This window comes from Oncorhynchus keta, chromosome 14 (genome assembly GCF_023373465.1).
Source record: "Oncorhynchus keta strain PuntledgeMale-10-30-2019 chromosome 14, Oket_V2, whole genome shotgun sequence".
NCBI classification, from domain to species: Eukaryota; Metazoa; Chordata; class Actinopteri; order Salmoniformes; family Salmonidae; genus Oncorhynchus; species Oncorhynchus keta.
Window position 1 is genome coordinate 26,531,465 of NC_068434.1, and position 17,542 is coordinate 26,549,006.

At 42.3% G+C, this 17,542-nt stretch overlaps 1 protein-coding gene across 2 annotated transcripts in view; it reads left to right on the top strand.

Annotated features, from left to right (window-relative positions):
* The window catches only part of LOC118393105 (E3 ubiquitin-protein ligase RNF34-like), a 30,589-nt gene extending 15,928 nt beyond the window's left edge, over nucleotides 1-14,661 (top strand). Inside the window, exons 5-8 of one of the 2 annotated variants that reach the window (XM_035785415.2) lie at nucleotides 2,358-2,559; nucleotides 2,708-2,737; nucleotides 3,001-3,045; nucleotides 12,688-14,661. In XM_035785415.2, the coding sequence (XP_035641308.1) occupies nucleotides 2,358-2,559; nucleotides 2,708-2,737; nucleotides 3,001-3,045; nucleotides 12,688-12,875 (465 nt within the window). In that variant the 3' untranslated portion in view covers nucleotides 12,876-14,661. The remainder of the gene's footprint in view (nucleotides 1-2,357; nucleotides 2,560-2,707; nucleotides 2,738-3,000; nucleotides 3,046-12,687) is intronic. The other variant, XM_035785416.2, reaches the window with a different exon arrangement.
* Nucleotides 14,662-17,542: the final 2,881 nt, after the last annotated feature.

Below are 17,542 nucleotides of genomic sequence, written 5' to 3' on the forward strand. Positions count from 1 at the left end.
TGAAGTCGGAAGTTTACATACACTTAGGTTGGTGTCATTAAAACTTGTTTTTTAACCACTCCACACATTGTTTGTTCTCAAACTATAGTTTTGGCAAGTTGATTAGGAAGTAATTTTTCCAACAATTGTTTACAGACAGATTATTTATCTTATAATTAATTTGTATCACAATTCCAGTGGCTCAGAAGTTTACACACACTAAGTTGACTGTGCCTTTAAACAGCTTGGAAAATTCCAGAAAATGATGTCATGGCTTTAGAAGTTTCTGATAGGCTAATTGACAATTTAAGTCAATTGGAGGTGTACCTGTGGATGTATTTCAAGGCCTACCTTCAAACTCAGTTCCTCTTTGCTTGACATCATGGGAAAATCTAAATAAATCAGCCAAGACCTCAGAAAAAAATTGTAGAACTCCATAAGTATAGTTCATCCTTGGGAGCAATTTCCAAATGCCTAAAGTTGTGATGACCGTTGGTGGAAGAAGGTGAGGACCGAGATGCAGCTTGGTAAGTGTTCATCATTATTTTAATGAACTGAACACTAAATACAACAAGGAACAAAAGAAACAGCTCGGTCAGGTGCAAAACACACTAAACAGAAAATAACTACCCACAACCCATAATGGGAAAACAGGCTGCCTAAGTATGGTTCTCAATCAGAGACAACAATTGACAGCTGCCTCTGATTGGGAATCATACCAGGCCAAAACCAGAAATACAAAACATAGAACAAAAACATAGAATGCCCACCCCAACTCACGCCCTGACCAAACTAAAATAGAGACATAAAAAAGGAACTAAGGTCAAGGATGTGACAAACGTTACCAAGTTAATTTGTATAAACAATAGTACGCAAGTTTAAACACCATGGGACCACGTAGCCGTCATACCGCTCAGGAAGGAGACACGTTCTGTCTCCTAGAGATGAGTGTACTGTAATGAAACGGGCAGGGAGCAGGTCTCGTTCCCTCGACCTTCTAGCCCGAAGTCCCGAGCACTATCGACTGTGCCCCAAAAGCATGCTCGAGCGGCAGAGTCGATATCCGCGCTTTTAAACCCAGGGTCGTTACACTACTCCCTCCTTTCAAAGAGCGCGTCCTCGTGCTAGCTTGCGACTCTATGTCTTACAGGAACACGCTCACAGGCCATGCACACTCACTGTCGTGGATGCAAGGTCCGATCCCACTTCTGACACCAATGTAGTGAAACAAGCAGGGAGCAGGTCTCGAACCCTCAACCTTCTAGCCTGAAGTCCAGCACGCTATCGACTGTGCCCCAAAGGCATGCTCGAGCGGCAGAGTCGATATCCGCGCTTATAAACCCAGGGTCGTTACAGTACTTTGGTGCGAAAAGTGCAAATCAATCCCAGAACAACAGCAACGGACCTTGTGAAGATGCTGGAGGAAATCGGTACAAAAGTATCTATATCCACACTAAAACGAGTCCTAAAGCGACATAACCTGAAAGGCCACTTAGCATAGAAGAAGCCACTGCTTCAAAACCGCCATAAAAAAGCCAGACTACGGTTTGCAACTGCACATGGGGAAAAAGATCATACTTTTTGGAGAAATGTCCTCGGTTCTAAAGAAACAAACATAGAACTGTTTGGCCATAATGACCATCGTTATGTTAGGAGGAAAAAGGGGGATGCTTGCAAGCTGAAGAACACCATCCCAACCCATGAAGCACGGGGGTGGCGGCATCATGTTGTTTGGGTGCTTTGCTGCAGGAGGGACTGGTGCACTTCACAAATTAGATGGCTACATGAGGAAGGAATATTATGTGGATATTTTGAAGCAACATCTCAAGACATCAGTCAGGAAGTTAAGGCTTGGTTGCAAATGTGTCTTCCAAATGGACAATGACCCCAAGCATACTTCCAAAGTTGTGGCAAAATGGCTTAAGGACAACAAAGTCAAGGTATTGGAGTGGCCATCACAAAGCCCTGACCTCAATCCCATAGAAAATGTGTAGACCTACAAACCTGACTCAGTTACACCAGTTTTGTCAGGAGGAATCGGCCAATATTCACCCAACTTATTGTGGGAATCTTGTTGAAGGCTACCCAAAACATTTGACCCAAGTTAAACAATTTAAAGGCAATGCTACCAAATACTAATTGAGTGTATGTAAACTTCTGACCCACTGGGGAATGTGATTAAATAAATAAAAGCTGAAATAAATCATTCTCTGCTATTCTGACATTTTACATTCTTAAAATGAAGTGGTGAATTTTTTCTTGGATTAAATGTCAGGAATTGTGAAACACCCTAGCCAAATACATTTAAACTAAGTTTATGTAAACTTCCGACTTCAACTGTATGTAATGGCTAATGGCTCCCCTCTCTCATCCTGTAGGTGATTCCTCAGATGTGGCAGCGAGCACGGGCCTCTCTCTCAGACATCTCTTGCCTGAGGGACATCGAGGGTCTGTCCGTCAGACAACTGAAGGAGATCCTGGCCAGGAATTTTGTCAACTATTCAGGCTGCTGCGAGAAGTGGGAGCTGGTAGAGCGCGTCAGACGCTTGTACAGAGAGACAGAGGAGAACAGGAAGTCATGTGAGTAGCAGTGAGCCTGGTCCCAGATCTGTTTGAGCTGTCCCATCAACTCCTATGGTCATTACCATGCCTTGTTTGGCAATTAAAATGGTGTACGATAGTCTTATTAGCTTGAGTACTGAAATGTTTTTTTCTTACTTTCCTCTAGTGGAAAACGTGAACACAGCTGTAACTTCAGGTAAGAAATCACTGCTCTGTCTGTCTTTTGTGATGGTACATGATGATATGTAAAGTTTGGACCAGGAATGGAAAGTACAGCTACTTAACATGTAACCCTTCAGTCTCTGTCTCGTCAGTGATATTCTAGCTCAGGACGTACAGTATGTTCATTACTGTAGCTGCCTTTAATATTGTACCTTCAGAGTTCCTTCAGAGTTAGTGTTTAAAAAGAAAAATCAGAATCAGTATTTATTGACAGTTGCTTTACTCCTTCCTTTCAAGTGGTGGCCTTGCCCCTTCCTCCCATCTGCATTGGAGGGATTGGAGGTAAGGGATCTGAAAAAGGAAAGTGTTCCCCTGGTCACTCCAACTGTTGACCTGGTCACTCTTACCATCTCATGGCCCGGCCCCTCCGCATGCATGTAACACAGGCATCCATCCTCATATACAGCCCTTAGTGATGCATGCAGGAGTTTCACCTTACTTACTGCATCTGGTTCCACCACCACCACTACTACTCCTGCTGCACATCAATCATGGTGTTTTTGTATCTCATCCATACCAAGGGTACCTCCATGCATGTTTAGCTATTGGACGCCATCTTTGCCCCTTTCCATTGGTGTATAAGAACCGGTCACCCAAGTGCAATCCTTAAGTGTATTACCTCTTGGAAAGCCCAAGATAGTATTTAATAACTTCACACACATACAGTGCCTTCAGAAAGTATTAGGGCCCTATGATTTCCACGATGTGGAAAAGACTGATGGAATCACTGAATTTGGTATTAAAAATGGAATCAACTGTAAAATGTGAAATATTGCAGAATTGTCCATAATTTGCCTGAAATGTATTTAAAAAATAAAATAAAGTAGGCCTAATTATTGTAGTGATCTAAATGATTTAATAATTGTAAAATTACAGGTGAGTAGGCCTAGACAAATAATTCCATTTTGGATTGGGGTGTTTTGAGAGGGTGGTCGGTTGTGCGTGAGACCCTTACGTCACCTCACAACTTGGCTGTCATTTTGAGAAACATTTCGAAGAGGTCGTCTAAGACGTCCAAGTCGTCAAAAAAAACGGAAAGATTTGACCCTAACCCCTAAATTCAGAGCAGAGCAATGCCCAAAGGACTATTATGAGTCAGGTGATAAGCTGTTTTGCAAATTCTGTCAACATAGTATTGATTGGACCTGTAAAAATATGTGTGATGACCACTTAAAGTGTAAAGCTCATGTGAACAAGGAAAAGCACCATGTTAGCCAGAGCATGCCTCTTCAAACGACCTATTACTTGTGCAAGCGCATCAGCAGATTCAAGATGAGAATTTATTCAGGACTTTTTGGCTGTGTGCGCTGAATCTGACATCCCCTTACACTGTATCCCAAACTGGACGCGCGTGTGCAAATTGATTTTGTCCCCCCACACCAAACGCGATCACGACACGCAGGTTGAAGTATCAAAACAAATTATATTAATTTGGGAACAGGTCGAAAAGCATTAAACATTTATGGCAATTTAGTTAGCTAGCTAATTTTCCCTGGTATATAAATGTTGAGTTGATATTTTACCTGAAATGCACAAGGTCCTCTACTCCGACAGTTAATCTACACATAAAACGGTCAACCGAATCGTTTCTAGTCATCTCTCCTTCCAGGCTTTTTCTTCTTTGGACTTTATATGGCGATTGGCATCTAATCTCATAGTATTACCACGACCGACCGACCTCAGTTCATCTTTTAATCACCCACTTGGATATAACCAATGAGGAGATGGCACATGGGGATCTGCTTCTATAAACCAACGAGGAGATGTGAGAGGCAGGACTTGCACCGTGTTCAGCGTCACAAATAGAACTGACTTCTATTTTAGCGCTTGGCAACCCAGACACTCGTTGGCTTGCGCGACCAATGTGGGTGCAATGATTGCATAACATGTAAACTCAGCAAAAAAATAAATGTCCTCTCACTGTCAACTGTGTTTATTTTCCGCAAATTTAACATGTGTAAATATTTGTATGAAAATAACAAGATTTATCAACTGATACATAAACTGAACAAGTTCCATAGACATGTGACTAACAGAAATGGAATGATGTGTCCCTGAACAAAGGGGGGTCAAAATCAAAAGTAACAGTCAATATCTGGTGTGGCCACCAGCTGCATTAAGTACTGCAGTGCATCTCCTCGTGGACTCTACCAGATTTGCCAGTTCTTGCTGTGAGATGTTACCCCACTCTTCCACCAAGGCACCTGCAAATTCAAGGACATTTCTGGGGGGAATGGCCCTAGCCCTCACCCTCCGATCCAACAGGTCCCAGGCATGCTCTATGGGATTGAGATCCGGGCTCTTTGCTGGCCATGGCAGAACACTGGCATTCCTGTCTTGCAGGAAATCACGCACAGAACGAGCAGTATAGCTGGTAGCATTGTCATGCTGGAGGGTCATGTCAAGATGAGCCTGCAGGAAGGGTACCACGTGAGAGAGGAGGATGTCTTCCCTGTAATGCACAGCATTGAGATTCCCTGCAATGACAACAATCTCAGTCCGATGATGCTGTGACACACCGCCCCAGACCATAATGGACCCTCAACTGGTAGGCCAGTTGAGAACAAGTTCTCATTTACAACTGCGACCTGGCCAAGATAAAGCAAAGCAGTGCGACAAAAAACAACACAGAGTTACACATGGGATAAACAAAAGTACAGTCAATGACACAATAGAAAAATGTATATAAAGTGTGTGCAAATGGAGTAAGGAGATAAGATAATAAATAGGCCATAGTGGCGAAGTAATTACAAATAAGCTAATTAACACTGGGAGTGATTTATGTGCACGTAGAAATACTGGTGTGCAAAAGAGCAAAAAAGTAAATAAAAACAATATGGCGATGAGGTAGGTAGTTGGATGGGCTATTTCCGGATGGGCTATGTACAGCTGCAGTGATCGGTAAGCTGCTCAGATAACTGTTACTTAAAGTTAGTGAGGGAGATAGAAGTCTCCAACTTCAGTGATTTGTGCAATTCGCTCCAGTCATTGGCAGCAGAGAACTTGAAGGAAAGGCGGCCAAAGAGGTTGGCTTTGGGGATGACCAGTGAGATATACCTGCTGGAGCGCGTGCTACGGTTGGGTGTTATGGTGACCAGTGAGCTGAGATAAGGAGTTTTACCTAGCAAAGACTTATAGATGACCTGGAGCCAGTGGGTCTCGCAACGAATATGTAGCAAGAGCCAGCCGACGAGAGCATACAGGTCGCAGTGGTGGATAGTATATGGGGCTTTGGTGACAAAACGGATGGCACTGTGATAGACTGCATCCAGTTGGCTGAGTAGAGTGTTGGAGGCGATTTTGTAAATTACATCGCCAAAGTCAAGGATCGGTAGGATAGTCAGTGTTACGATGGTATTTTTGGCAGCGTGAGTGAAGGAGGCTTTGTTGTGAAATAGGAAGCCAATTCTAGATTTCATTTTGGATTGGAGATGCTTAATATGAGTCTGGAAGGAGAGTTTACAGTCTAGCCAGACACCTAGGTATTTATATATTCTAAGTCAGAACCGTCCAGAGTAGTGATGCCAGTCGGGCAGGCGGGTGTGGGCAGCGATCGGTTGAAGAGCATGCATTTAGTTTTACTAGCGTTTAAGAGCAGTTGGAGGCCACAGAAGGAGTGTTGTATGGTATTGAAGCTCGTTTGGAGGTTTGTTAACACAGTGTCCAAAGAAGGGCCAGATGTATACAGAAGAGGTGCGTAGAGGTGGATCAAGGAATCACCCGCAGCAAGAGCGACATCATTGATATATACAGAGAAGAGAGTCGGCCCGAGAATTGAACCCTGTTTTACCCTCATAGAGACTGCCAGAGGTCCGGACAACAGGCTCTCTGATTTGACACACTGAACTCTATCTGAGAAGTAGTTGGTGAATCAGGCGAGGCAGTCATTAGAGAAACCAAGGCTGTTGAGTCTGCCGATAAGAATATGGTGATTGACAGAGTCGAAAGCCTTGGCCAGGTCGATGAAGACTGCTGCACAGAACTGTGTTTTATGATGGCAGTTTAGTACCTTGAGTGTGGCTGAAGTGCACCGGTGACCAGCTCGGAAACCGGATTGCACAGCGGAGAAGGTGCGGTGGGATTCGAAATTGTAGGTGATCTGTTTTGTTAACTTTGCTTTCAAAGACTTTAGAAAGGCAGGGCAGGATGGATATAGGTCTATAACAGTTTGGGTCTAGAGTGTCACCCCCTTTGAAGAGTGGGATGACCACTGCAGCTTTCCAATCTTTAGGGATCTCGGAACAATACGAAAGAGAGGTTGAACAGACTGGTAATAGAAGTTGCAACAATGGCTGCGGATAATGTTAGAGAGAGAGGGTCCAGATTGTCTAGCCCAGCTGATTTGTACGGGTCCATGTTTTGCAGCTCGTTCATAACATCTGCTATCTGGATTTGGGAAGGAGAAGCTGGGGAGGTTTGGGCAAGTAGCTGCGGGGGGTGTGGAGCTGTTGGCCGTGGTAGAGAAATGCTTATTGAAATTCTCGATTATCGTGGATTTATTGGGGATGACAGTGTTTCCTAGCCTCAGTGCAGTGGGCAGCTGGGAGGAGGTGCTCTTATTCTCCATGGACTTTAGTGTCCCAGTACTTTTTGGAGTTAGAGCTACAGGATGCAAATTTCTGTTTGAAAAAGCTAGCCTTAGCATTCCTAACTGACTGTGTGTATTGGTTCCTGACTTCCCTGAAAAGTTTCATTTCGAGGGTACTATTCGATGCTAGTGCAGTACGCCACAAGATGTTTTTGTGCTGGTCGAGAGCAGTCTGGTCTGGAGTGAACCAAGGGCTATATCTGTTCTTAGTTCTACATTTTATGAAAGGGTCATGCTTATTTAAGATGGTGAGGAAATTACCTGTCAAGAACAACCAGGCATCCTCTACTGATGGGATGAGGTCAATATCCTTCCAGGATACCCAGGCCAGGTTGATTAGAAAGGCCTGCTCGCAGAAGTGTTTTAGAAAGCATTTGACAGTGATGAGGGGTGGTCGTTTGACCGCAGACCCATAACGAATGCAGGCAATGAGGCAGTGATCGCTGAGATCCTGGTTGAAAACAGAGGTGTATTTAGAGAGCAAGTTGGTCAGGATAATATCTATGAGGGTGCCCATGTTTACGGATTTAGGGTTGTTCCTGGTGGGTTCCTTGATGATTTGTTTGAGATTGAGGGCATCTAGCTTAGATTGTAGGACGGCCGGGGTGTTAAGCATATCCCAGTTTAGGTCACTTAACAGAATAAACTCTGAAGATAGATAGGGGGCAATCAATTCATATACAGTGGGGAGAACAAGTATTTGATACACTGCCGATTTTGCAGGTTTTCCAACTTACAAAGCATGTAGAGGTCTAATTTTTATCGTAAGTACACTTCAACTGTGAGAGACAGAATCTAAAACAAAAATCCAGAAAATCATATTGTATGATTTTTAAGTAATTCATTTGCATTTTATTGCATGACATAAGTATTTGATACATCAGAAAAGCAGAACTTAATATTTGGTACAGAAACCATTGTTTGCAATTACAGAGATCATGTGTTTCCTGTAGTTGTTGACCAGGTTTGCACACACTGCAGCAGGGATTTTGGCCCACTCCTCCACAGACCGTCTCCAGATCCTTCGGGTTTCGGAGTGGTCGCTGGGCAATACGGACTTTCAGCTCCCTCCAAAGATTTTCTATTGGGTTCAGGTCTGGAGACTGGCTAGGCCACTCCAGGACCTTGAGATGCTTCTTACGGAGCCACTCCTTAGTTGCCTGTGTATTTCAGGTCGTTGTCATGCTGGAAGACCCAGCCACGACCCATCTTCAATGTTCTTACTGAGGGAAGGAGGTTGTTGGCCAAGATCTAGCGATACATGGCCCCGTCCATCCTCCCCTCAATACGGTGCAGTCGTCCTGTCCCCTTTGCAGAAAAGCATCCCCAAAGAATGATGTTTCCACCTCCATGCTTCACGGTTGGGATGGTGTTCTCGGGGTTGTACTCATCCTTCTTCCTCCAAACACAGCAAGTGGAGTTTAGACCAAGAAGCTCTATTTTTGTCTCATCAGACCACATGACCTTCTCCCATTCCTTCTCTGGGTCTTCCAGGTGGTCATTGTCAAACTTCAGACAGGCCTGGACATGCGCTGGCTTGAGCAGGGGGACCTTGCGTGCGCTGCAGGATTTTATTCCATGACGGCGTAGTGTGTTACTAATAGTTTTCTTTGAGACTGTGGTCCCAGCTCTCTTCAGGTCATTGACCAGGTCCTGCCGTGTAGTTCTGGGCTGATCCCTCACCTTCCTCATGATCATTGATGCCCCACGAGGTGAGATCTTGCATGGATCCCCAGACTGAGGGTGATTGACCATCATCTTGAACTTCTTCCATTTTCTAATAATTGCGGCAACAGTTGTTGCCTTCTCACCAAGCTGCTTGCCTATTGTCCTGTAGCCCATCTCAGCCTTGTGCAGGTCTACAATTGTATCCCTGATGTCCTTACACAGCTCTCTGGTCTTGGCCATTGTGGAGAGGTTGGAGTCTGTTTGATTGAGTGTGTGGACAGGTGTCTTTTATACAGGTAACGAGTTCAAACAGGTGCAGATAATACAGGTAATGAGTGGAGAACAGGAGGGCTTCTTAATGAAAAACTAACAGGTCTGTGAGAGCCGGAATTCTTACTGGTTGGTAGGTGATCATATACTTATGTCATGCAATTAATTACTTAAAAATCATACAATGTGATTTTCTGGATTTTTGTTTTAGATTCCGTCTCTCACAGTTGAAGTGTACCTATTTTAAAAATCACATACCTCTACATTTTTTGTAAGTAGGAAAACCTGCAAAATCGTCAGTGTATCAAATACTTGTTCTCGCCACTGTATGTCCCGCAGGTTTGATGTTTGGATGTACCTATCCTGTGCAGGTGTTGTTACACGTGGTCTGCCACTGCGAGGACGATCAGCTGTCTGTCCTGTCTCCCTGTAGCGATGTCTTTGGCGTCTCACATTACTGACATTGCAATTTATTGCCCTGGCCACATCTGCAGTCCTCATGCCTCCTTCCAGCATGCCTAAGGCACGTTCACACAGATGAGCAGGGACCCTGGGCATCTTTCTTTTGGTGTTTTTCAGAGTCAGTAGAAAGGCCTCTTTAGTGTCCTAAGTTTTCATAACTGTGACCTTAATTGCCTACTGTCTTTAAGCTGTCTTAACGGCCATTTCACAGGTGCATGTTCATTAATTGTTTATGGTTCATTGAACATGCATGGGAAACAGTGTTTAAACGCTTTACAATGAAGATCTGTGAAGTTATTTGGATTTTTACAAATTATCTTTGAAAGACAGTGTCCTGAAAAAGGGACTTTTCTTTCTTTGCTAAGTTTGTGTAAATGTATTTTGCTACGCGAGCTGTGGGGTCAGCATGTTAGAAAAGCTAAGAAAGCTACAGCCCTTTCTAGTGAAGCATTGCAAACAGGGAGGAGCGTTGCCCGAAAATGAGAGCAGCCCCTGTCAAACTCACCTGCCTGTGTGTTCGACCAACATATGACTGCCGTTCTACAGAAGATCCGTGGCATGAAGTTTGCGGTGGTTGTTGACGAGACAACAGATGCAAGGGATTACAGCGTTGTAAACATCGTCATTGGTGAGTTAACAGCCTATTAATATACCGTTGCAATAGCCTACATTTACATTCTGCAATGTGAATTGTCCGCATGCAAATTGTGATATTCCAAACGACGAGCTATCGTGTTGAAATATAGTGATGCATAATGTCAGCAGCTGTCTGCCTCTCCATCTAGCTTATTATCGCTGTATCTATATTGTGTTTACACTTGGAATTTAAATAAGACCTTTATTTTGTCACAATATTATTTTAGGTTAAATCAAAGTTTTTCCTTATCTTTAATTACAGGTGTTGAAAACCAGTACTTTCTGATGGATGTCATTTTCATGGACAAATGCAACTACTCAACGTTTTCCCAATCATTACTAGCCTCCCTCCGCAGCAACCATCTGAACCTGAATGATGCCTGGGCGTTGGTCACAGATAATGCCTCCTACTGACTGAAGACATACAAGGAGGTTCTGAAAGGAGTGATGCCCAACAGTGTCCATGTAACCTGTCTCTGTCATGTCATCAATCTGGTGGGTGAGACCTGGCATTACAACAAACACTTCTCTGAAGTTGCATCACTTGTGACATGGATGAGATCTGTCTTCTTTGAGAAGTCTGCCAGAAAGAGAAGATGGGTGAGCTTCCTCATTATGAAGTAGTTTGTGCAGGACAAGGCTCCTCCTGAAGCACTGAGCTCCAGATGGAATAGCTGGTTTGAGGCAGTGAAGTACCATGCAGAGAATGTTCATCTGTACAGAGATTTATTAAATAATTTATTTTTAAAAATAGATAATGGAACATGGGACCGACATTTAACATGTTGCGTTTACATTTTTGCTCAGTGTGTTTTGGAGCAGATTCAAAAGTGTAACTAGTTCACTAAGGAACATTTAATGTCGTCTTGGTAAGCAACTCCAGTGTATATTTGGCCTTGTGTTTTAGGGTATTGACCTGCTGAAAGGTGTATTTGTCTCCGCGTCTGCTAGGAAGCAGACTGAACCAGGTTTTCCTTTAGGATTTTGCCTGTGCTTAGCTCTATTCTGTTTCTGTTTATCCTAATAAAAAGAACTCCTTAGTCCTTGCCGATGATAAGCATACCCATAACATGATTCAGTCACCACCATGCTTGAAAATATGAAAAGTGGTACTCAGTGATGTGTTGGATTTGCCCCAAACATAATTCTTTGTATTCAGGACATGAAGTTTATTTCTTTGCCACATTTTTGGCAGTTTTACTTTAGTGCCTTATTGCAAACAGGATGCATGTTTTGTTATATTTGTATTTTGTTCTTTTCACTCTATCATTTAGGTTAGTATTGTGGAGTAACTACAATGTTGATACATCTAGAGTTTTCTCCTATCACAGCCGTTAAACTCTGTAACTGTTTTAAAGTCACCATTGGCCTCATGGTGAAATCTCTGAGTGGTATTCTTCCTCTGTGGTAACTGAGTTAGGAAGGACGCCTGTATCTTTGTAGTGACTGGGTTGATACACCATCCAAAGTGTAATGAATAACTTCAACATGCTCAAAGTGACATTCAATGTCTGCTTCTTCTTTTTTTCTTACCCATCTACCAATAGGTGCCCTTCTTTGCGAGGCTTTGGAAAACCTCCCTGGTCTTTGCGGTTGAATCTTTGTTTGAAATTCACTGCTCGACTGAGGGACCTTACAGATAATTGTATGTGTGGGGTACAGAGATGAGGTAGTCATTTAAAAAATCATGTTATAACACTTATTGACCACAGTGAATCAGCACAATTTATGTGACTTAGGAAATGCTTTATTCCTTAACTTATTTAGGCTCTCCATAACAAAGGGGTTGAATACTTACTGACTGAAGGCATTTCAGCTTTTCATTTTTAATTTAAACAAATTAAAAATCTATTAACATTCCGCTTTGACATTATGGGGCATTGTGTTTAGGCCAGTGACACAAAGTCTCAATTTACTTTCTGAAGGCACTGTATTTCTATAAAGCTAAATATGTCCAGCTGCATGATGTCTGAATTCAAACATCCACTGATACACTGTCAGGATGAGGAACAGGTCTCATTGTCATGGAAACTCCTCGTATGGAAGCCTTTTTATCTAGCGCTGCTATTTCCAGGAGCCTGTATGGAGCTTGCCCTCTGCTTTGTACCAGGCATGACCTTCCTATGATAAGGCACCCTAGATAAGAGAGAGAGAGGAGATATTGGGATCTCTCTTCAAGGCAGTGTCCCTCTCTTCTACCTCTTCGGGGCATGACATCATCATTGCTCTCCTCCACTCTCATCTGTATGTCATGTTGTTCTTTTACTTTTTTCTGATTCCTCCCCTCTGTCTTCCTCCAGATCGGGAGAAGGCCCAGCTGACCAACCTGGATAACAGCCTGTGTAGGATCTGCATGGATGCTGCGATTGACTGCGTCCTTCTGGAGTGTGGTCACATGGTCACCTGCACCAAGTGTGGTAAGCGTATGAGCGAGTGTCCCATCTGCAGGCAGTACGTTGTGAGAGCTGTGCACGTCTTCAAGTCCTAATGTCTGAACCCATCACCACCGTCTCAGAACATCTTCAACAAAACATTAATCTCCAGAGAAACGGAAATCTGTTCCTTCACAGTCCATACTGGGAGACTGCCTCCATGCTCTCACCACCAGTACTTCTTGTTGTGGGTGTTCATGTTTTCATCCCCTGAAACGCTTACATTATTTGCACACTTAAACGTGACTATTAAAAATGCAGTGTTCTCTTTTTACCTTGTATTATTTAGTCTGACTAATCAGTATTTGAAGGAAAAAAGGGCAGCAGTCTACCCTCGTATTATTCCATTACTAAACACATCCTTGACTTGTTCCTATCAAGAATGTGAGCTATTCAATCACATGTGCATTGTTGTCTAACATGACGTATCACTTTTGAATCTGCCTGCTATGAACTGTAGCATTTGCTGCAAATAACTGCATATCTTAGTAATTCTGAAGAAAATACTGTACTGTGCAACAGGATGGGGAATGAGCAAATTAGAGGTCTATTTGGATTCAAAACAGCAATATCCAATGTAATTTGCTCTTTTGTCATGTCTTAGCACTGAGTGTTAAGATGGAAAAGAAAAACAGGTGCTAAATATATTCAAATGTTTTTCCAACTTAAAAATTGTGGATTTTCTTTAATATGTTCCATTTTCTTTTGAAAGTGGAAGGAATAGTTTGTTTTTAATTGATACATGATTGTAGTTAACACAGAACTAACCAATCAAAGAGAGCTGCAACTTAACTGACACTGGAATATAAAGTGTGTCTATATATATATATATATATATATTAGTACCATTGTAGAATAATAGGGAAGACATCAACACTATGAAATAACACATGGAATCATGTAACAACAAAAAAATGTTAAATCAATATATTTTATGTGATATTCTTCGAAGTAGCCACCCTTTGCCTTGCACACTCTTGGAACTTTTTTTACTATTTTCTACATTGTAGAATAAGTGAAGACATCAAAACTATGAAATAACACATACCAAGAGTGTGCAAAGGTTGGCTGCTTTGAAGAATCTCAAATATATTTTGATTTAACACTTTTCTTTGTTACTACACTATATGTGTTATTTCATAGTTTTTATGTCTTCACTTATTCTACAATGTAGAAAATAGTAAAAAATAAACAAACCCTTGAATGAGTAGGTGTGTCCAAACAGAGTGCAAGTGAGAGAGAGGTGACTTGCTGCACATTTGCATATGTTTCATATCACTATGAGATGTTCATATCTATATTTTTTTCCATTTGATTTGAACGTGTAATATTGAATTATTTAAGATGTCCCTCAGATTAGGCAAGTTTATAATTAAAGAGTTGTTTCACTGTCAGGTGGATTGAAATGTGTTGTTACTGCATTGGTTTGCTTGAGCTGTGTTCCCAAATCAGAAGCAGAGTATAAAGACATGCACAGTTGCGTCTGAAATGGCACCCTATTCCTTATCAAGTGCACTACTTTTGACAAGAACCTATGGAGCTTTGGTCAAAAGTAGTGCACTATATAGGCCAGGGAATAGGGTGCCATTTCTTACATAGGGTTAGAGATGTTATTTGCATACCGATCTGTTTGTTTTCTACCCTATTAAAATACTAAGCACTGTACTGTATCACACAAAGTCAACATTGCTGCTATTTCAGAAAATGTCACATGCAAGCACCTAGAGTAGCTGAGCAGGTTGTACTTCACTTTGGAAGGGTATGCTAAACAGTGTGTAAGGTCTGGTCTTTGGGAATGTTTAACTTTTTATTTTGGTAATTAAATATTTTTATTAAAATACATGACTGTTTACTTGTCTAGTGTGCTGTGATGCGCAGATCACTTGTTCTTGGCACCCCTTCGAAAAATGTAATGAACATAATTTGATTAATGGGGAAATGCTTTAGGAAAATTAAAGCAATCCTGTAGGGCAGTGGTTCCCAAACATTTTATAGTCCCGTACCCCTTCAAACATTCAACCTCCAGCTGTGGTACACTGACCCCTAGCACCAGGGTCAGCACAATCTCAAATGTTGTTTTTACCATCATTGTAAGCCTGCCACACACACACACTATAAGATACATTTATTAAACATAAGAATGAGTGTGAGTTTGTCACTTCCCCCTAGCCGGGTTGTGACAAAGAGCTCTTATAGGACCAGGGTACAAAATATAATAAATGTTTCTCTTTACTTAGCCATCTTACATATAAAACCTTATTTGTTCATCAACAATTGTGAATAACCCACCACAGGTTAATGAGAAATGTGTGCTTGAAAGGATACACAACTCTGGGCTGTATTGGAGAGAGTATCTTTTTCCACACAGTCTGCCTGTATTTCGTTGTCATGCTAGTGAGTGCCGAGAATCCACTCTCACATAGGTACGTGGTTGCAAAGGGCATCAGTGTCTTAACAGTGTGATTTGCAAAGGCAGGATACTCTGAGCGCAGCCCAATCCAGAAATCTGCCAGTGGCTTCTGATTAAATTACATTTTCACAGAACCACTTGTTGCAATTTCGATGAAGCTCTCTTGTTCAGATATGGTAAGTGGACTGGAGGCAGGGCATGAAACGGATTACGAATCCAGTTGTTTGTGTCATACGTTTCGGGGAAAGTACCTGCGTAATTGCGCACCCTACTCACTCAGGTGCTTCGCTATATCACATTTGACATTGTCCGGTAAGCTTGAGTTTATTTGCACACAAAAAATCATACACTGATGGAAAGTCCTGTGTGTTGTCCTTTAAGCTCCTCTCAATTAAAAAAAAATGTGTCACTACTTTGCACCATGATAACCAGCGCTCTTCTTCTGTATGTTGTAAAAGCGTTAAATTGTCACTGCCCATATCATTGCATAGTGCAGAAAATACATGAGAGTTCAGGGGCCTTGCTTTAACAAAGTTAACCATTTTCACTGTAGTGTCCAAAACGTATTTCAAGCTGTCAGGCATTCCCTTGGCAGTGAGAGCCTCTTGGTGGATGCTGCAGTGTACCCAAGTGGCGTCGGGAGCAACTGCTTGCATGCGCATTACCACTCCACTATGTCTCCCTGTATTGTATCAGTACAGATACCAACACATCTTGACCATCAAAGTCCATTTGATGTCACAAAGTTGTCCAGTACTTTAAAAATATCCTCTCCTGTTGTCCTGGTTTCCAGTGGTTTGCAGAAGAGGATGTCTTCCTTAATCGACCCCCCATAAACGTAACGGACATATACCAGGAGTTGTGCCAGGCCCGCCATGCCTGTTGACTCCAGCTGTAAAGCACAGAATTCACTGGCTTGTATGTGAAGCAGTGATTGTTTCAAAACATTTCACTGATGCGCCGTGAAACAGTGCTGCTTGATGGCATTGTCTGTATAGGTTTTTGGACCTTTCCCCCCAGCATTGTCCCAGCCATATCCGCGGTAGCAGGAAGAATGAAGTCCTCCACAATAGTATGGTGCTTGCATGTCCGAGCCACTCAGTAGCTCACCATATAAGACGCTTCTAGCCCCTTCTTATTAATGGTATCTGTTGCTTTTATACATGTCTTACTAGTCAAAATTCATCTTAATTCTCACTCAAATTGGCATGTTTTGTTTCTAAATGTCTGCGCAAGAGTGAAGGTTTCATCGAGTTGTGAGTTATGTGCAAAAGTACTATAACACACAGTGGCTAAGGAAAGTCACTACTTCCAATACAAGTGAACCCCAAATCAATGTAGTTCTCATCATATTTGAGCCTCTTCGATGGTCCAACATCCCTGTCTGTTGTTTGGTGCTTTCCCGGGTCAGGGGGCAGTAGCTCTTCGGCTGCATCAGATTCACAACTGTCAGTGTCCATGCTAGCTGGGCTAACAACAAATGTAGAATTACTGATGCTAGCATTGGATGTGCTCGTGGAAGCAGAACAACTTGTGTCGTCGACAGGTGCAGTACTGCTACTACCAGCAGTACTACCAGTAGAGCTGGTATGTGTCTTTATGGATGAGGGCCTTACTTTTTTTAACCATTTATCCATTTTTCGAGCAAACTGAATGAGCAGCAGCTACATTTGGCTACATATGGACCTTTAGTGGAATTCCCGCGAGAAAGTAACGGTTAATGTGATTGGATGTTAATTATTTGACTAGGCTACCTGTATTTGACATTGTTGTTATTTCGCTGAACACGAGATGGTTTCATTTGATTTTTGGCAGTGAAACGAGGCTACTCAGTTGAGAAAAAAAACTCATCAAAAATGTATAGCCCCGTTGGAATATATAAATGGACTGTTTGAAAATGTGAAGATTTTTTTTTTTTTTTAAATAACTTAACATTTTTATGTGAATCACATTTTTATTTGGCGTACCCCCGACGGCATTGCGCCTACCCCAGTTTGGGAATACCTGCTGTAGGTTGAACTAGTGTTTAGAGTGCCAGATTAGGCCTTTGTCTAGGAGAGGACAGCTGCAGACTGCAGCTTCCATGTGACAGACGTTTGAATGTAAAACTAAAAAACATGGTTAATACATGACCCGAGTTGGGTGAGAAGGTTCCAGAAAGGTCCATATACCAATGTCCTTTCCTGCTCATTGAAAGCTAAGCCACCCGAGGTCACCAGTTACCCTGGCATTTAGGAAATTCTCTGCTGTGCCCTATCAAAAGGCTACACAACTGAGGGTAAAAAAAAAAATGTTATAGTATATGAAAAACCA